Here is a 20,762-nt window from a genome sequence, read left to right as displayed (position 1 = left end):
CTGAGGTGCTCCCAAAGGCCTGGTGGCAAAGGCTGCACCTTCATGATTGCCAGATTGTGGAAGACGCAGAGGCCACTTTAAACCTGGAGCCACATCCATAGAGTACTGGAGAGGAATCCCTGAGCGATCCATGAAAAGGAACTGGTGTTTGATGATCTGTTCTGTGACATTCCTGATTCCAGCAGGAGCACTGTGGAGGTCATTAGCCACATGTTGGTTGGGTAACTTTCGCCACAAAGCAACCATCTGGTTCGAGAAGGTGGCTGGTAGATGATCGAAACAGCTGACTGACTCAGGATAAAAGCATCAAGACGGCTTCCAGGATAGCAGGAATTCACCAACGTGATGGCCTGTGCATGGTTGTACACCAACTGTACATTTAGGGAGTGGAACACATTGAAATTCTGGTACATATCCCCATTGAAGTGTGATGCCCACAGAGCTATGTGTATGCGGTTCCTTGCACCACTGAGAATCTCACTACTCTGGAAAATCCACTTCTCCTGCTTCTTTCTGCTTAGGGAGAAGATAATGAAGTCCCCTTTCCTTGTGTACAGGACCTTAGTGATCTCCCTGTTACAGCGATACAGGGTGAATGGAGATGTTGCTGGCTCCAGTCTGTAGGGATTCTGAGACATAGAAATTGAGGTACACCGTGACTTTGGTAGATTCTGGCAGTGCAGTCGTCATTTTGCTTTGCAGCAGCAGAGGCAGTTTCAGGAGATGACGCAGTTCAGTAACTACCTTCATGGTGAAGCGTAGCTATCTCAGTCACTGCTCCTGACTGATTTGGAGCTTGGAGAAATAGTTTCTGAAGACCCTTGGTGGGTACAACCTTCTATAGAGAGCCATCCTCCTCCACCGCCTGAACACAGCTTCCGTCTCTGCAGACTACTCCATGTCCTTGCCGTGCTGCAGCCCAAAGGAACTGCACAGCCCCCATGACTGAGAACAAGCTGCTCAGAGGGCTTCAAAATCAACCCAACTCCTTACAAACGTCCATCACTACTCCCTTCTGACTCCAAGAACTTTTGTGAGATCCTGCAAAAGCACGGTATTTAGTACAGCTACCAACTTTGCAACAGCAAAAGAAAGTTAAAAGCACTTCACCTGCACGTTCCGTGGTGAGACATTTAAACAGCACCAGTGAGGGTTCCATGGTGCAGCTGAACACATGTTCAGCTGTGAATATTGAAGAGCAGGACCTGCAAGGTTCAAAATGGCAAGTCAGATGTCAAATCAGCACTAGAGCTGGCTGACATCACGTTCTATCCACTCTACCTGCTTCTGATTCATTCAATGCACAGTCGTGCTATTATCCTTTATAACATGGCAATCAGCATAGGCTGCACTGGACGTTGTCAAAAGTGGGACCACCATCATTTTTGTCATCTCTGGGCTCCCCAGGTGTTTAAACCAGTGGCACTAGTTTGTTAAATTTTTGGCTTTATTGTCACATTAGGACTTGTGCATTCATAAAGACTGGAAGAATAAAATACATTTAGAAATGCAATGCAATCCTGTCACATGGCTGGAAAAAATCATATCTAGCCAGATTTACAAGCTAAGTGGTAGCACTGCCACCTGTGCGTTAGAAGATTGTGGGATCAAATCTCAATCCAGAGATTTGAGCATAAAATCTAGGTTTACATTTCCCTTTAATACTGAACAAGTGCTGCACTGTCGGAGGTGCCATCTTTCAGATCAACCGTTAAACTGAGACCTCGTCTGCCCTTTAGGGATGAATGGGAAAGATCTCATGGTATTATCCGAAGAGGACAAGGGAAGTTCTACTGGTGCTCTATCCAATATTTATCCCTCAACTAACTTTGCTAAAGCAAATGATCTGGTCATTTTTCATTGTCATTTGTGCATCCTTACTGGGTGCAAATTGGCTGCACAATTCCCTTTATTAGAGCAGTGACTACACTTAGGAACATAGGAGTCAGAGTAGGCCATTCTGCCCCTTGGGTCTGTTCTGCCATTCATTGAGATCATGGCTGATCTGCATCTTAACTGCATCCAGCCAATTTGCTTTGTAACCCTTAAAATCTTTTCCAAGCAAAAATCGCAGTTCTGAAATTTGGAAACTTAAAACGTATTTCATTGGCTGCAAAGTGCTTTGGGATATCTTGAGTCTTGAAAGGCATTACATGAATGCAAATCTATCTGTGATAAAGTGGAGTGCTATGTACCTTTAAGAGAATGTAGATAGTTGACCATGTGACTGTATTGACCAATTGCTACAAAGCATGGGCTTCTTGGGTACTGGAAGCCTAGAGCTGGAGGTGATTGAAGAAGCACACATGGTGTTAGTGGTCTTTTCTTATTTCCAATAAACCACCAGTGTTGGTTCAGTTAGCTGGTCTCTGCCTATATTGTTTCAAGCACCAGCTTATGTGTTAATATCAAGGACGCAGCTAGTGTATGCTGGACAAAGCGAACCTGATAACGAAAAACATAAAACTATCTTTCTTACGTGCTCCAGGAATAGCTATGACATTATTAAGTAAGGACAAAAAGGGCTAAATTGGGATGCATAATCAAGTATTATTTTAGAATCAACTTCCTTGAATGTGTAGATTTAACCATCATCCTTCACTTGTTGTGCATTAGGGTCTGAGTGGTGGTCCAGGTTCTCCTGGTGAAAGTGGCAAACCTGGTGAGCCGGTAAGATGTTTAATTTTATCAACAAAAACATCAATCTTCACATCATTATCTAGTGTAGCTCATGGCAATACATTATAGAGATCTGAAGTGAAATTATTTGTCTAATGTGATTATTTACCCAGGATTCAATTAGAAAATAACACACAGCAGTGAAAAAAATGTAATAAAAAAACTTTTACTAATTCTGAAAGCTCCAGCATCAATAATAATGGAAATCATCTGCAGGATAGCAGTATAGATATCTTGAGTTTAATCTTCACATTGCCATTTAACCATCAAACAGGCAACAGCAGTAATAATGGCCCATTCAAACGGGATGAACAAGAAGTAAAAGCACAAATAGGTTTGACTTGCCTTCCAAGTCATAAACTAAACTGTCCAGCTTGTGGCCCATGACCTGTAATTTGGATACTCCCTACCTTACTGCACACTGTGGAGAAGGGTTGCCAGTTTAATCTTGCTTTTCATCAATGTTCATGCTCAAGGCAGCCTTGTTAGTCAGGACACCTTCCATCAGGCAGAGTGGATCAAACTAAGGACATACCTAGCAGTCCACAACTGAGCATCTATGGACCTTATGGGCCATTAGCAGCAACATAACTCTGCACTAATATAATCTATAAACTCATGGCCTGACTCATCTCATAGTCCTTCACCAACATAAAGTACCAGTGTTAGCCATGTCTCAAGTGAACCATTGTTCACATTGTGACAATTTTTCTGTCACTACCACAACTTTGCCTTTTGCAGAAAGCTTCAACCCTTTAACACTGCTGTTTGCCACACATGTTGATAAACAGTGGCAGAGAGATGAAACTTTACCCATCTGAATCCATATCCTGAGATAACCTTTCTTCTTTTTGTGTAGGGGTCTTGACAATGTGGCTGCTTATTGTTCAGGGGAATTTAATAACAGGGCTTGGACAAGTTGTCATGTGCGGAATAATCTACTAGTTTGATCAGGGCATTCTTGCAGTGTCTTCTGGATGGCGAGAAAGAATTAAGAGATGAATTTCCTTGGGTCTCCTGTCATTCCACCACCGGAAGGTTCGTGGAGACTCCATTTACACGCACAAACTAAGCAACCATTAATTTCCATCTATATCTTGTGGCATAGAAGGGAACCAATAATGAAATGCAGGCCCTGCAGGATGCACCATGCCAACAGAAACCCAGCGTAAATCTCTGGACCCAATGAAACAGGAGCTAAGGATGATACAGACAGAAGACTAGTCAGTCAACTGCCCTGCCCTGACATTTTATTTTCAGCTATTGTTTTTACCAATTCCTAAAGCATTGAAGATCCACTCAAAGTTGTATTCATTTGAATGGACCTTCAATTGTTTTCATGTTAATACTAGTAATTAATTTTGATAATTTCCTTTATGCTAGGGACCCAGTGGTATAAATGGCCTCCCAGGAGCACCTGGTTCAAAAGTAAGTTCCACATCAGCTTGGCTTCGAAAATGAATGCAGGTCTTTTTAAGAGTTTGTGTCTTTTAATATTTGACCTTCAAAATCTAGGGCGAGACTGGTCAGGCAGGTGAGCGTGGACCCTCGGGGCCTTCAGGGCCTACAGGGCCACGCGGCCTTCCAGGTGGTAGTGGATCAGAAGGAGCTAAAGTAAGTAACTTTGCAGTTTGTTTTATATATATATATATATATATATATATATTACACACAAAGAGAACCACTACTTAAGTTTTGTCATTGCTTCCTCTTTGAATGTATAGGGTCCTCCTGGGCCTCCAGGTGTTCCAGGCTCAGCGGGCTCTTCAGGAATGCAAGGTATGCCAGGTGAAAAAGGTAATCCAGGTGTCAAAGGTCCTAAAGGTGAAAGAGTTAGTATGGTTTTCTGTCAATTTTTTCTTTTGTTTCTATTGAACATAATGTTTTTGTAATATGAAATATTTTGAATAGGTATTCAGCTTTGCAGCTAAACAGACTGTATTTTCTGTGACAGGGGGAAGTTGGTCCTCGGGCTCCTGATGGTACACCAGGCAAAGATGGTCCTTCAGTAAGCACATAATATTTTGTCTATATTTATTAGCGATTTTGTTTCAAAAATACAAACTGTGCTTAAAATATTTACTATTTCCTGGTTTCACACAGGGGCGGCCAGGAATTATGGGTCCACCAGGTCAACCAGGAGCTCTAGGAGGACGGGTAACTTTAAATTTTCCCAAACTTTAGATGTTTATCACTGAAGAAAGATGGTTGTCATTTAGCATCAATAAATTAGATAAAGATGCAACAGAATGGGTCAGACTTTAATGAAAAAAGTAATGGCGCATGAACAGCACATACCATTATTACTAAGCAAATTGGCCAGAAACTTGTGGCCAGGAAGAGAGATCCTGTAAATTGCGAGTAATGGTCCACCATTTGCTCTGCAAAATGACATCTCATGCTTAACCTCCTTCATGATTTTCATGAAGTTGCTGCATTTGCACATTAGTTGCTGATTAACTCACCACAGACAGTTAAACTTAGTAATTCATAGCATAAGTACCCTTTTAACATAGATTGTTGTTAATTACTGCCGATCAAACTCTCCTGCCAAAAATAAATCAACTATAAGTGTGGAGTTTCATTTCCTTAGGTTATGAATTGCTGCAGGAGACTTAAAAACTCAAAATTTTAAATATGAAACTCTTTTCCTACTTTTCCTTTCAGTCTCTTGTTTTTCTTTCTTTTTTTTTGTATATTTTAATTGTGACAATCATGTTGCATGGTACATTTAATCAAAGGGACCAAAGCCCATGTCATCATCAGACTCTTCAGATTCCTCCTGTTTCTTCTCTTCCTTTTTCTCTTCAGCAGCAACAGGGGCAGCAGTGGAAACAGCTGCTACAGCAGCTGGGGCACTACCGCCAGCACCAATATTGCAGATCAGACTATTGCTGTCAATATTAGCCAATGCCTTGGCAAACAGACTAGGCCAGAAAGGCTCAATAGTTAGACCAGCTGTCTTAATCAGGGCATTGAGTTTGTCTTCAGTCACGGTGACTTCGTCGTTGTACAGGATGAGTGCACTGTAGATACAGGCGAGTTCCACGGTGGAGGCCATGACGCTGGATCTCTGCGGGTCTGATAATGCTAGTCGCTGGGAGAATTTCAGCCTTAGCTTCGATCAGAAGGACCAAGCACCTCCGAACTGGGCAGAGCAAGAAGAGCAAAATGCTCACGCCTTGCCGGGTTAATTTTTATAATACATGTCAAGCTGAGGCACTGCTGTTATTCAAACTCAGGATCTCCTGTTTACTAGGCAGGCACTTTCACCAACTAAGCCATAGCACCAAGCTGCTACTGCACCCAATTTAACATTGAATTCACTTGCTTTAATTTACCCTCTTCCTCAGTTCTTCCTCCATTTATTCCTTAAATTAATGGTGATTAGTGATGGACAACAAATGCTGGCCTGGCCAGCGAAGCTCACATCCTGTGAAATATTTTTTTTTTAAGGTCTCCTTGGCTAAGGAGATAGACTGTCCTATTGTTCACCAGGATACCAGATGCCCTGTTGCAGCCGCTTCCAGAATACTTGTTGGCAATAATCTTGTTAAAAAATTAAACGTGCACAAACAGGCCAAATTAACAGTGCTTGCTGCAAGATGCCAGACTCTTAGCAAAATCTGGCCTGATATGCCTGAAATGATCCTGTCAAATTAACAGAGGAATCTAGCAGCAGGTTAAGTTCAATTTCAGCATATTTTAAAACTGTGCTAGAGGAATGGTCACCCTCTGTACACCCCGGTGTATATGGCTTCAATGGAAAGTACAATTGGACAAAGTTTCGAACGAGCATTCAGTCCACTACTGCCCATTTTGTACTTCTTTATTAAATTGCATTTTCATAAATTGGCTTTGATGTCCCTGTTGGTCCTCACTAGGAAGGCCTGTCCATTAACCTGACAGTTACAAATGAAGGATTGAATCAAACCCTATTAACATGCACAATGTTGTTTTCCACTTTAATGCTATATTATCATTATCAATAATCAATTTGTAAACCTTTTTTATTCTTCATTAATTTTCTGATCTTAGGGTGAGTCTGGTCCTGCTGGTCCGCCTGGCCCTGTCGGTTCTCGTGGCTTTCCTGTAAGTAAACTTTACTCAGATTTAACAGGATGAGTGTTTCTGCAATTAAAAACAAGAAAAAGTAATTTATGGCTATAGAAATACTTCACGATGACTGTAATCCAGTCCCACCTTTAAGTAGCATGGAAGATTTTTTGTCAGCTTGTTAATCCTTCGTAGCAGAAGATAACCATGTTTCAGGTGCAATGTGTTCTAAGGTGACTAATCAGTCCAATTTGAGCACGTAAAGATCTGATGCATGTTGGTCACAGATGCATTGTTGGTGCAGAAGAGGTGCTTATGGCTCTAGGCTTGCAAAGCTCACATTTCCAGTTGGCAAATGCGACTCTGTTCTGCTCATATGAGGTGATGTTTTTTCTGATGAGGATGTGGCATATAGACTGATCCTGTGTGGGGTTCTCCCATGTCTCAGGTGCGATGTTGAAACTCTTCAGTGTGACCTTCAGGGAGTCCTTAAAATGCTTTTTCTGGCCTCTTTTTGAGCATTCCCTTCACTTAGGTTGCCCTAGAAAAGTTTTTTTGGTGAGCGCCCATCAGGTATCTGGCAACATGTCCTGCCCATCTTCCCTGAGCTCCTTTTGGGGACGCAGTGGCGTAGTAGTATTGTCACTGGATGAGTAATCCAGAGAACCAGGGTAATGCTCTGGGGACCCAGGTTTGAATCCCACCATGGCAGATGGTGAAATTTAAATTAAAAGTCTAATGATGACCATGAAGCCATTGTCGATTGTGGTAAAAACCCATCTGGTTCACTAATGTCCTTTAGGGAAAGAAATCTGCCGTCCTTACTTGGTCTGGGCTACTTGTGCCTCCAGACTCACAGCAATGTGGTTGCTTCTGAAATAGCCTAGCAAGCCACTCAGTTTTCAAGGGCAATTAGGGATGGGCAATAAATGCTGACCCAGCCAGCAATGCTCCCATCTCATGAATGAATAAAAAAAAAGAGTGTAGATGCTAGGCATGTCAGTCAGGGAGAGAATATCAGTATTAGGAACCTTGTCTTGTCATTTGATCTTACATAGTCTCTGCAAGCAGGTCAAGTGAAGGTCTTGTAGCTTGTTTGCGTTCGTAAAGTAAACTGTCCACGTCTCACAAGAGAATGGGAGGACAACCGCCTTATCTACCTTCACAACAAAAACAGAATTACCTGGAAAAACTCAGCAGGTCTGGCAGCATCGGCGGAGAAGAAAAGAGTTGACGTTTCGAGTCCTCATGACCCTTCGGCAGAACTGAGTAAAGTTAGGAGAGGTGTGAAATATAAGCTGGTTTAAGGTTGGGGGGGGTGGTGGGGTGGGGACAGAAGTTGTGGGGGGGGCGGGTGGTTGTAGGGACAAGCAAGCAGTGATAGGAGCAGATAATCAACAGATGTCACAGACAAAAGGAACAAAGGGGTGTTAAAGGTGGTGATATTATCTAAGAGAATGTGCTAATTAAGAATGGATGGCAGGACACTCAAGGTACAGCTCCAGTGGGGGTGGGGTGGAAAGACTGACGACAGGGTATTACAGTTATAGATTTAAAAATAATGGAAATAGGTGGGAAAAGAAAAATCTAAATAAATTATTGGAAAACACAAAAGGGAGGGGGAAGAAACAGGAAGTGGGTGGGGATGGGGGAGGGAGTTTAAGATCTAAAGTTGTTGAATTCAATATTCAGCCCGGAAGGCTGTAAAGTGCCTAGTCAGAAGATGAGGTGCTGTTCCTCCAGTTTGCGTTGGGCTTCACTGGAACAATGCAGCAAGCCAAGGACAGACATGTGCCCAACTCTTTTCTTCTCCGCCGATGCTGCCAGACCTGCTGAGTTTTTCCAGGTAATTCTGTTTTTGTTTTGGATTTCCAGCATCCGCAGTAGTTTTTTGTTTTTAATCTACCTTCACCTTTGTTTCAAGACTAATTCCTTTTCATTCTTAGACAGTTTCTTGTAGCTTGCCAATGGTGACGCTTGCCTTAGCTATTCTGGCATTGACTGTGTCATCAATGTGAACTGCTCTGGAGAGGGTTCTGCCGGAGTAGATAAATTTGTCAAGCCTTTGATTGTTGACTGTTGTAATTGTTGGCTTCACATACTGCTGTTGTGGAGCAGGTTGGTACATAACTTTGGTCTCGCCATCAGAATAAGATTGAAGCAATCATATGCAGATGAGAAAGCGATCCATGTTGTGTTGCATTTCTTGTAAACAGGCATTTAGAGCACAGTCATCAGTGAAAAGAACATCATGAACCACAGCTTCATGCACTTTGGTTTTGGCTTGTAGTCTCCACAACTTGAAGACTTTGCCATCTTTGCGATATCCAATGTGGATTCCACTTTCTCTAACACAGAATGTTTCAGAAAGAGTGGCAGAGAACAGGTAGGAGCCAACAAACAGCCCTGCTTCACTTCACCTGAGACTGGGAAGGCACCAGAATTCCCGCCATCATCCAGGACACGAGCAAACATGCCATTGTGGAATTACAACACCATAATGATGCTGTTTTCTGAATAACCAAATTTTACCATGATCTTCCATGGGTCCTCAGGATTATCAGTGTCAAAGGCTTTAGGCAGATCAACAGATGTAACAGTTCTGCTCTTGGCATTTCTCCTGGAGCTGACATGCAGCAAATACAATGTCAACTGTACCACGACCTTTTTTGAAGCCACATTGGCTCCCTGGTAGAAGGCCCTGTTCAAGATGCAGTGTCAAGCGGATTAGCAGGACTCCTGCATGTATTGTCCCAGCAATGCATAGTGGGGAGATTCCCCAATGTAATTTTCAGATTCCCCAATGGTTGTCTACAAGTTTGACAATTTCCCTTCTTTTTGTAAAGGTGGATAATTGATGCACCTTTGAATTCCTGTGGAATAGCTTCATGGTTCCACATTATCTGGAATAGTTTGGTGAGTTTGTCAGTGAGTATGCAGGGTCTTGTATATTGAACCTGGTATTCCATCTGACCGTGGTGCCTTGCCACTTAACCGGAGACTGATTGACTGCTTTCATGATCTCAGCTTTGTTGGGGGTGTCAGCAAGTAACATGTTGGCTTCAATTTGGGGTAAGCAGGCAATCACCTTGTCATTGACTATTGAGGACCGATTCAGAACATTGTTAAAATGTTCTGACCATCTCCCTGGGATTTTGGTCTTGTCTGGAATCATTGTGATTCCATATGGCCAAGGGGAGGATAATTTCCAGGAGCCGTAGATTGTCTTCGGAGCATTATAGAAGTGTTTAGAATCATTTTTGTATGCATCTGATTGTATTTCTTCTGCCTCTTTGCTTAGCCAGTGATCCTGCATCTCTCTAAGCTTTGATTGGATGATTCTATGTATGTTGTGAAGGTGGCTTTCTTTGAAGTAGTAGAACAGTTGTTTTTGTGGATTATAAGAGACGGTGTTCCTCATTCATCAGAGCCTGAATCTCCTCATTGTTTTCATCAAACCAGTTCTGGTGCTTATGGGTAGTGGGTCCCAGATGTTCTAAGGTGGTAGAGTGCACCAGGTCTCTGAAGTCTATCCAGTCATCTTCCACATTGAGAGTCAAATTTAAGACCTTGAATCTGGCAATCCAGATCACCAGAGAAACTTTACTTTGCAGGATCCATGTTGAGTCTTGAGATGTTGGGCTGGATCTTACAGGATGCTGTAATCCTCGACCACCCAGCTACAATGCCAGTGACGAGCACCCCCACCACCGCACCACCACCACACTGACAGCTGCCCCTCAGCAATTTAATGCTAAGAGCAGTGCTAATTGATGTAAGGTGAGATTTCCGCCCCTGCCTTGGGAGGAGGTCCCACCTTACAGAGCTGCCAGCCAATTGGACGGCTGGCAGCTCTGTAGTCCCAGCAGCTCCAGGCAGGAATGGCGGCTACCCCTTAGTCTACAGCGAGTCCCGACAAGTCAGGGGTATCGCTGGGGTCAGGCTGGTAGGCCCCGGCCAGCAGGGTGAGGGGGATGGGGTACTCTGTTGGAGTGGCCAGATTTGGAATGTAAAGGGGGAAGTATGACGTTGGGTGGGGATCCATCCGATAGGCACATGGAACCCACAAAAGAAATTCCACACTGCCCCAATGCCTGGCACCAACCCTCGCAGCTAAAGCTAAAGCTGCTGGGCTACCCAATTGGCATGGGCATCACCTTGCTGTGGGTAAAATCGCAGGAGGGGAGAGAGGGGCATCAATAAATTGGTACTTAAGGGCCTCAACATGCTAAGGGCAGACTCCACTGCCACCATAAAATTTCAGACAAGGGGTGGGCAGGTCTGTAGTGGGCAGGCCTCCTGCTGGATTTTGAGCCCCCTGCATTCAAATCGCCAGTGGGGGAGGGTCCACTGAGCCCCTTCGTGACTTTTTTTCCCTGGGGGCATCTTTTGGGGTGAATATGGATGTTGAACTTGTGGTCAGTCCAACAATCTGCTCCACACACGGCTTGGCACTATGGCATTCTCCTTGTCCTCCTTTCTGATAATAACATAGTCAATTAGATGTCAGTGTTTTCAAGGAAGGAGGGAGGCAGAAAGCAAGAAACTATAGGCCTGTTGTTAGTCTAAGGTCTGTCATTGGAAAAATGCTAGAATCTATTATTAAGGAGGAGGCAGCAGAACACTTAGAAAGTATTATGCAATCAGGCAGAGTCAACATGGTTTGTAAATCATGTTTTACAAATGTATTAGTTTTTTGAGGATGTGACAAGCACGGTGGATAAAGGGGAACCAGCAGATGTAATGCATTTGGTTTTCCAAAACACATTCGATAAAGTACCATATAAAAGGTTATTGTAGGATAAAAAGTCATGGTGCTGTGGGTGTTATGTTAAAATGGGTAGAGGACTGGCTAACTAACAGGAAACTGAGTGTTAGGATAAATGGGTCATTTTCAGGTTGGCAAACCGTAACTAGTGGAGTGCTGCAGGGATCAGTGCTGGATCCTCAACTATTTACGATCTATACTAATGGCTTGAATGAAGGGCAGACTGTATTGTAGCCAAATTTGCTGAAGATACGAAGATAGGTAGGAAAGCAAGTTATGAGGAGGGCACAAAGAATCTGCAAAGGGATATAGATAGGATAAATGAGTCGGGAAAAAATGGCATATTTGGCATATGATGTGGGAAAATGTGATGCTATCCACTTTGGCAGGAAGAATAGAAAGACTGGATATTATTTAACTGGAGAAACTGCAGAATGCTGCAATACAAAGAAATCTGGGTATCCTTGTACATAAATCACAAAAACATTAGCATGCAGATACAGCAAGCAATTAGGAAGGAAAATGGACTGTTGACCCTTATTGCAAGGGGGATGGAGTTTAAGAGTAGGGAAGTCTCGCTACAACTGGATAGCACGTTGGTGAGACCACACCTAGAGTGCCACATACAGTTTTGATCTCCTTATTTAAGGAGGGATATACGTGCATTGGAAGAAATTCAGAGAAGGTTCACAAGGCTGATTCCTTGGATGAAATAGTTGTCTTATGAGGAAAGGTTGGGCATATATTCATTGGGGTTTAGAAGAATGAGAGGTAACCCTATTGAAACATGTAAGGTTCTGAAGAGGTTTCACAAGGTAGTTGCTGAGAGGATGTTTCCTCTCATAGGGGAATTCAGAACCAGGGGCAGAGTTTAAATATAAGGGGTCTCTACTGAAGATGGATATAAGGAAAAATATCTTCTCTCAGTGGGTTGTTAGTCTTTGGAATTTTCTTCCACAGAGAATGGTGGAGATTGGATCATTGAATTGATTCAAGGCTGAAGGAGACAAATTTTTGATTGACAAGGAAGTCGAGGGTTATGGGGCAAAAGCCAGGAAAGCAGAGTTAAAGCCACGACCAGATCAGCCATCATCTTATTGAATGGTGGAGCAGGCCCGATGGGCCGAATGGCCTACTCCCACTCTCATTTCTTGTGATCTTATGGCGAGGATGAATGCAGGATGTCTTGATTCGGTTTGGCAGATGGAATACTGTTGGTAATGAGAAAGTCATGCTTTGCACATACCTTCAGCAAAGAAAGACTGTTGTAATTGCTGCTAACAACTTCATTTCTCCTTGTAATTCCCTCGTAGCTCTGATGGTCTGTGTCAGCTCTGGTGTTGAAATCACTGAGCAATAGTTTGTCTGATCTTGGCACTGCAGCGATCAAAGATTCTAACTGTTCATAAAATTGATCTTTCACCTCTTCAGAATTAGTTATCATGGGTGAATACGCGCTGAAAATGGTGGCATGATTTTACCCTGTGAGAGAAGGTCGTAATGTCACAAGTTGATAATTTGTGCCTTTTTGGAGCCTGGCAAGTTTAGGGACTAGGTTGGACTACTCCTGCTTCATGACACTCTTTGCTACTGCAACCACTCCAAAAGAACGTGTATCCACGTGAAATTAGGAAAGACAAGTCACTGTTTTGCAAGATCCTATGTCAGTTGTGACACAGGGTTTTTACTTGAAACATCAACCTTTAATTTCGAATGCTGACTGACTTGTGCGTTTGCATTTTATCGATTTGAATAATTTGAAAATTATTCAGAGTGTGACTGTTCCTATAGCCAATGTTTACAATCAAATTTAATTTTTATTGTGCAATTCTAAGAGGTTTGCCAATATTTCAGGGATTGCATTCCACAATTCTAGTTGTTTTCTTTTCCTGTAAGGTATTAGCACAGATATGCTAATTACCTACTAACATTATAATATGTACAGTTTCTGTAACTTGCCCTTCATCAGTTAGACAAGCCTCTCTTAATGTTGCTATGTGGATGTTGTATCTCACATGTTCTCTCAAAATAGGGCTATTTGTCTCTGGATCTATTGGCTCTGGCATAGTCTATGAGCATTTGCAGGTTCCATGATTTTAAGCGGTGTTACCTTTGTCTTCTTTACATTTATTGTGCCACCACTGTAATGGGATCCCTGTCAGTTTTAGTAAACTGGCCAGGGTAGGTTAAGTAGGCAATGTTTAGGGCACCATTTTTAGCTCCCTCCTCATACTATGGAGTTGACCAGTGCAATTTTGAAGAGGGCTGTGTAGTCGGTCAGGGAGTTTCTGAAGTCCACCGCAGCCTCAGTCTGGTGAAAGATCACTCTAAGGCCCAAGCTGCCTGTGTACAGTGTTGCTACAGTTTCCAGTGTATATTCACCTGCTGCTTCCTCACTCCCCCACTGCCACAGGATTTGAAGATTGCGTGATGATGAATTGGTGGGTGATGTCATGACTTGGATGTGAAACAGGTTACAGTGAGGGAGAGTTATGCTGTGCTCACCCTTTCGTCCAGGCACATCTGACTTCAGTGGTAAAACAAAGTTCAGATAGCTGGAGAGGATTCTGGATGCAGTGGATAACATTGGTACCTTTAGTCCCTGAGCACACTCTTGGCTTTGCACTAGTCACCCTTATGGCCGTTGAATTCATGTTGAACACTTCTGCCCACTCCATTGAGTAAGATTTCACATGTATGAATAGCCAAGCCTTAACTCAACGAGGGGGCAAAACATTGGCTACCATCACCTGGTTTTGGCCATCTATTGAGGCTGTTTGCTGGGTGTGACCGCTGATTCATGCAAACCACTATTTGGAGCCACAGATGAGAGCTGGTGAGGACCAATGAATGGTGAACGACTCTGAAGAGAGTGACAAATCCTCCTCATTACAGAGGTACTACTCCTGCCAGATAAACCCTATGGAAGCTTAGTTCTGTATCAGACATGTTGCTACCTAATATTGGTGCGAGACAAAAGTTAGTGGTTATTCGTCAACAACAACCTAAAACATTTTAACCCTTGAAATTATTGGAGTTGTAAACAAAAGCATGCAGGAAGGAAAAATGGTTTGTTCAAATTGTAATAAAATCAAATATAAATCCTGTTGATTACTGTTGTATTTTTATGATGGGTAGTCAAATAATTCCCCTTCATAGGATAATATTTGACACTAAAGATGGACGAGCAATTTAATTGGGAAAAAATAATATCAATCAATGTAATTTCAAACATATAAATGTTAAACAAAAATTCCTGATAAAGAGCTGTTAGAATATTCAGATAATGTGAACCTTAATTTTTCATATTAAGCCAGAATTTCCTGCCTTTGCATTTCATGTTAAATAATCACCTGGTGTAGCACATAAAAGAGAATCATTCAGGGAGGATCGTGTGTCCTTATGCATCCTACCTGAAATTCTGCCCATTTACTTAAGTGCATTAAAATCAAGTAGGCTATGCTATAAAAGTAGAATCTCCTCTGTCTGATTCTATTCTAGGGGCTCCAGGCAGCAGATGAATATCTGCCACATGATCTGTCCTTTATAAATCAAGGGATTTCATTTTGATCAGGCAAATTGGAGCCGATTTTCTCACTGCCAGACAATAATAAGAGTGCTGCTCCTGTTAGCTGAAGCTAGGATCATTCTCATTTCCTCTCCAAGGCCATTTAAATGGCTTGGGGACATTCCTAAAAACAGACCTGCTCCCAGCAGAGTCTTAACACCAAAACTGGGGGCAGGGTAATTATGGATAGGCCTGGAGCATTGGAAGGGGCAGGGTAGTTGGAAGTGGGTAATTGGGACCTGTGGTTACTGATCTCGTTCACTATCCAGTAATTCCTGATTAAATCTCAACAGGTTTGGGGGAAGGGCTCTAATAAAGACAGTAAATGTCTATCATTTAATAGTCAGCTTGCCTTGTGACCTCTGAAGGTCTCAGCATCAGAGAGGATTTGATGGCGTGCAGCAGCAAGCATTCCCAATGAGAAATGGAGGGTGGGAATGTCTCATTTATATAATGTGGTCAGGTCTATACTTGTTTCAAATTAGATTTCTGCACCTTGAAGGAGGTCTTGTGGTGCAGTGGGTAATGTTCCTACCCTTGAGCCAGAAGCTCTGGGTTTGAGACCTAACCCAAGACTTGATGGCCGAGGAAAGTGCATTCGTAATGTGCCAAACAGGTTGAGTATCAACTTGTAAATCATTCCAACACATGCCAAAAGCAGGCAGTAATAGTGGAAGAGATTCCTGGTCAGCCATGTGATGGAAAGAAATTGGAGCCTCTACAATCACTATTCATAGCTCAAGGCTACAACATACAACATGCATATAAAGCATATGTTACCACAGCAGCTCGGACTCTTTGGGGGCCAGTTAACTCAGTTGGTTGTACTGCCTGTGTGGATCAGATTGGTGCCAACAGCATGGGCTTTGATCTCTTTCGGGTTGGGGTGGATTCAGGGCCTGCCTCCTTGCCCTACTCGTGATGGAGATCGTGGTGCTGTGGGTCGGACCTGTAGAGAACTCAAGAAGGTGTTGCAATGTACATGTTGAAATAAAATACATCTTTAACAGATAGGGATGGGCAGATTTGGGATTTATAAAGAACAATTTAAGCAAAATCGCAGCGGCATCACTGATTATTAATTTATATTGTGATATATCTGGACTATGACTAAAGAAAATTAACTTTCAATTATTTTAATAACATGCTAAATTATTTTTTCCAGGGTGAACAAGGGAAATCTGGTCCCAAAGGTTCTAGCGGATTTCCTGGTCTTCCAGTGAGTAGACACTTAATAAAGGCTCTGTAGAATATTTTAAATATAATTATTATAATTTGCTGCAGAAAATAGCTTCTAGATATTCTGAAGATAAATCAGAATTAGTGGCAAATGAATTTCAATATGGATCAGAATGTCATGGTAGATTTTGCAGAGAAGAATAAGGAGGATACACATTTCTTGGAAAATAAGTATCTGTGAAATAAAGGACATGGAGATACATTTACGCAACTCGCCAAAAGAGGTGATACTGGTTAATAAGGCACTTAAAAATTAAACAAAAGTAAAGAAAACACAGGGGGTCATTTCCAGGTGGATAGAATTGAAGGACAGAGAAGTTATGTTAAGTTTATACAGAACCTTGATTCGACCACATTTAGAGTTCTGTCAACAGCTCTGGTGTCTATATTATGAAAAGGATGTACAGGCATTGGACGGGGTGCAAAGAAGATTTACTAGAATGATGCCAGAAGTGAGATGTTATACCTATCGGTAAAGATTGAACTGCCTGGGGCTCCTCGCTTCAGAAAAAAAGAAGACAGAGCGGTGACATCACAGAAGTCTTTAAGATTATGAAAGGGTTTGATAGGATAAATATAAAAAAGCTGTTTTTTTGTCATTGAGGGTGGGTAAGATAGTCACTAATAAATCCAATAGGAAATTCAGGAGAAATTTCCTTACCAGGGAAACAGAAATAAAAACTGGGTGCTGGATTTTACAACACCCCAGTGACAGGTTTGCAGGAGAACAAGACACATAAAATGCAGTGGGCACCATGCCCACTGCTGATCTACTTACCTGTCTGCCCCTGCCCCAGCTACAATTTAACATGTGGCATGGGAGGTGTCGGGTGACCAGCCCACCTGTGGGGCAATTGGTGTCCTTAATTCAGGGCTTTATTCCGTCCTGGCTGCAAGTTTTTGGGAGTGAGTGGAGGCTGGAGACAGGTTGTAAACCCAAAAGGTAAAACTGCTTGGTCTACAGGCAGGAAAGGGGGAGGTGTCTTCTTTACTGGTCTCCTCTTTTGATTGGAGGCTCCCTTCAAGCTGTGGACACCCTTGTATTTCCTCTCCCCTCCCGCACTCCACCCGTACCCTGTCTACCCTGACTCCAAATCCCCTCGCCACCACCCCCACAACCCCACCCCCACACCCCCACCCCCACCACCAGAGCTTGCCAGCCTGGCCCCAGCAATAAGACTGCATCGGCTCCAGCAATGAATGTTGCTAGGGGCTGAATGTGGTCCCAACAGTTACGGCTCGCGCATTTCATTGGGCAAGCCTTAATTGGCTCACCTGCGTAAAATGGTGGCACGGAGCTGATCGTGGGCAGCGATCGGCTGTGCGACTGCCCTCACCCACCCGCCACCTGGAAAATTCAGGCCATAATGTCTATAATGTTATTGGAAATTATTTTTAAATAGAGTTTAGTGGTGCCTATGTCTGTGTGTGTGTATGTGTGTGTGTATGTGTGTGTGTGCCTTAATTTGATTAAAGCCAGCTGGCCTAGAGGCTTTGATGTATAGAAGGGAAGCAGGTGTGAAATGTTAATTAGGTAAATTACAAGGTGAAGTGTAAAGAGGGCAATTTGCATTTTTTAAAAAGCCATTCAAAGAATGGGTGAAATATTACACCTAATCAGAAGAAGTCAAACAATGTGTTTACTTTTCCCAAAGCTTACTAATATAATTGGTGTTATGAAAAGATTTTATTGTTAGAAGAGGTAAAGTTCAAAAAACCTAGTGATATAATGAGAATTTGCATTCAAAGAGGAAAATATGTATAAAGGAAGAGAAGGCTGCTGGTAAAAGAGGAGGGTTTGTAAGATCTAAAGCCTCTGGCCTGTAAGCCTCAAGCTGCTGTCTGCAAGGACCCAGAGCTGAAAGAAACTCATTTTGAATGCGACTGTCCAGAGTGTACTTTACTAGGGGTCTGTATAAATCTATGTGCTTTACTGTTAACGGAGGTGTAACTAGGAGTCAGATTAATTAGGGAACTTTTGTAGTTATTATAGTCGTAATTTTGTAAACATATGTATGTGCTTACAATATTTCTTGTATTAATAAATGCATAATTTAGTTTTATAAAAGCCTTTTGAGACTCAGTGGTCTTTTAACTACTGAATTCAAAGCCTGCATTTCTCAACATACGAATTGCAAAATTAATTATGACAGTTGTTTCAAGTTTCCCTCTGGGATTTGAACAGCTCACCATTTACCATCGGCTGTATCATAGTAATTAGGCCACAGGCTTACCTCTCTGGACACATGTTGAGATTGTGCTACAAGTGTTGTGCGGAAAAACTGGTGTAAATTCACTTTCTCTTCCTCAGGATTTAATGTAGGAAAATTGTGTTAATTTTAATTCTGTGCATGATTAACCTATAATGTAATTAACTAGGGTCATGATGGGCAGCCTGGTCCTAAAGGCTCAGATGGTAGCCCTGGTGCAAAAGGTAATTCTGGCCCGCCAGGTCCTGTAGGCCTAAATGGTTCTCCTGGTCAACTGGTAAGCAAATACTCCCCACTGAATAATTATTAACAAAGTATTTATAATGCTGATCATTATGTATGATCTTCCGTACTTTGATTTCTAAGAAAATGGACCTAGTGATATCAATGCCATTTTTTGGAATTGTTTTAGGGCCTTCCTGGAAACGTAGGTTCAAAAGGTGAACGTGGATCACAAGGTCCTCCTGTAAGTATTGATATTATTACCGAAGATTAACTGGTATGTTATTCATATTCACCACTAAGCTACTTTAGTTAACTTCAAGCACAGGTATTGCATGCCGTTGATGAAATAATGATCAGCCATGCATTTATATAGTTACTTAATCTATAAGGTTACAGTGTCCATTCTGTAACTTGACTTCTCATACATATACAAAGTGTTTACCTTAAGTTCAATTTAAGGTTTTATTCAATTTCTTTTAAAATCTCACCATTTTTAATAATGTGTACCCCCCCCACCCCACTCTCATACTGGAAAAAACTAGGCTGGATCATTCATAAATATTTCCCATGATTCGATTTGTGTTCTTCAAAGTTTGTATCTCCCTCAAAGAGCTGTTGAGGCTAAATCAAATTTTTTAAAACGCGAAACTGATGAATTTATGTTGAACAACTGTATTAAGCTATTTAGAACGAAGGTGGGTAAATGGACTTCAGAAACAAATCCACCATGACCTAATTGAATGGGGGGAACATGCTCAAGGGGCTGAATGGCCTATTCATGTTCTTACGTTGCTAATCATACAGGCAGCATGAGGATGTAGTGTATCCGGAGTTAAATAATCCATTGAACATAGTCATGGTCTATGCATTCGTCCAAGTAAATAAAGAATGGAAGCTGTTGGTGGATCATTTAAAATAATATAGATAATTCACATTACTATTCACACTGTGGGTGTTAGGGATATGCTTCTTTCCACAATTAAAATTGAATGTTCCCAAATAATTTATTTTCACATGTCTTTAAGAATACAATTTAGAAATCATAATCGTAAGCAGGAAGAAGCTTGCGCCCAAACTTTCTTATTTCAACAGTACTCGCCAACCCCAAACTCTACAGCTGTGAAGGGCAAGAGCAGTGACAATATAGGAGCAGCATCACTTGAAATTTCCCCACCAAATCACACACCGTCCAGACTTGAACACATATCTCCATCAGAACTGAATCAGAATTTTGAAATTTCCTATCTAATACTATAGTGTGAACCACAGCATGACAAGATCTTCAGCAATTGAAGAAGAGTACCCACCAACATCTCTTTGGGAATACTAAGCGTCGGCCATAAATATCATCTTAGCATCGCGTACATCTCCAGGCAATTCTTTTACAATGCTTGGCTTCCCATTAGTTTGTTGTAGGAAAATGTTTGGTCTCAATTGATGGGTTTTTTTAACCATAAGAAGAAAAATAAATTAAATCACTACCACGCATTTTTGTTGTTAATTGCTTAATCTTTTATCTGATATCAGAACCATTTATAAATTAGATAATGACCATTCATGTTGAGTTGACCTGATTTCTGGCAAGTAACTGAAAATTGCTAAAAAGGATAAAGAATCCATACACTTGAGGCTGTCAAGAAAATGATAATTCTCCCATATTTACAGCTCTCTGAAGGATGTGGGTTTCTACTTGGTGATTAATTTAATGAATCTTTGACCAAGAAACATAACAGTTTTTATTACTCATCAGAGACGGAGAAAAGTTTGCACAATTTAACTGTCATGCTCCAATGTCAAATTTAAAATCAATTCAAAAATCAATAGCAATTTTACTCATCAAACGATTTTGAATTAAAATGGAATTGCTTCCTGGCAGTATGTTGAAGGGATCAATTCCTAGGGCTTTTAATGTGGGCTTGAGCCCTTCTTGACTACTTTTGCCCCATTTACAATTTGTTTCAAAATTACAGCCCAAGACTAAGTATCTTTGATGACCCCCTTTCTATTCCTTAGGTGT

The 20,762-nt window shown here is 41.8% G+C and overlaps 1 protein-coding gene and 1 pseudogene across 1 annotated transcript in view; one reads left to right on the top strand and one right to left on the bottom strand.

Annotated features, from left to right (window-relative positions):
- Window positions 1-20,762, top strand: part of LOC144686200 (uncharacterized) — a 188,138-nt gene that overhangs the window by 125,217 nt on the left and 42,159 nt on the right. Inside the window, exons 28-37 of the mRNA XM_078551296.1 lie at window positions 2,617-2,670; window positions 4,063-4,107; window positions 4,195-4,293; window positions 4,404-4,511; window positions 4,634-4,687; window positions 4,783-4,836; window positions 6,718-6,771; window positions 16,237-16,290; window positions 18,690-18,797; window positions 18,933-18,986. Of these exons, the coding sequence (XP_078407422.1) occupies window positions 2,617-2,670; window positions 4,063-4,107; window positions 4,195-4,293; window positions 4,404-4,511; window positions 4,634-4,687; window positions 4,783-4,836; window positions 6,718-6,771; window positions 16,237-16,290; window positions 18,690-18,797; window positions 18,933-18,986 (684 nt within the window). The remainder of the gene's footprint in view (window positions 1-2,616; window positions 2,671-4,062; window positions 4,108-4,194; window positions 4,294-4,403; window positions 4,512-4,633; window positions 4,688-4,782; window positions 4,837-6,717; window positions 6,772-16,236; window positions 16,291-18,689; window positions 18,798-18,932; window positions 18,987-20,762) is intronic.
- LOC144686561 (large ribosomal subunit protein P1 pseudogene) lies at window positions 5,378-5,843 on the bottom strand (annotated as a pseudogene).

This window comes from Cetorhinus maximus, chromosome 11 (assembly GCF_964194155.1).
Source record: "Cetorhinus maximus chromosome 11, sCetMax3.hap1.1, whole genome shotgun sequence".
NCBI lineage: Eukaryota > Metazoa > Chordata > Chondrichthyes > Lamniformes > Cetorhinidae > Cetorhinus > Cetorhinus maximus.
This window is presented reverse-complemented; position numbering and strand designations above follow the sequence as displayed.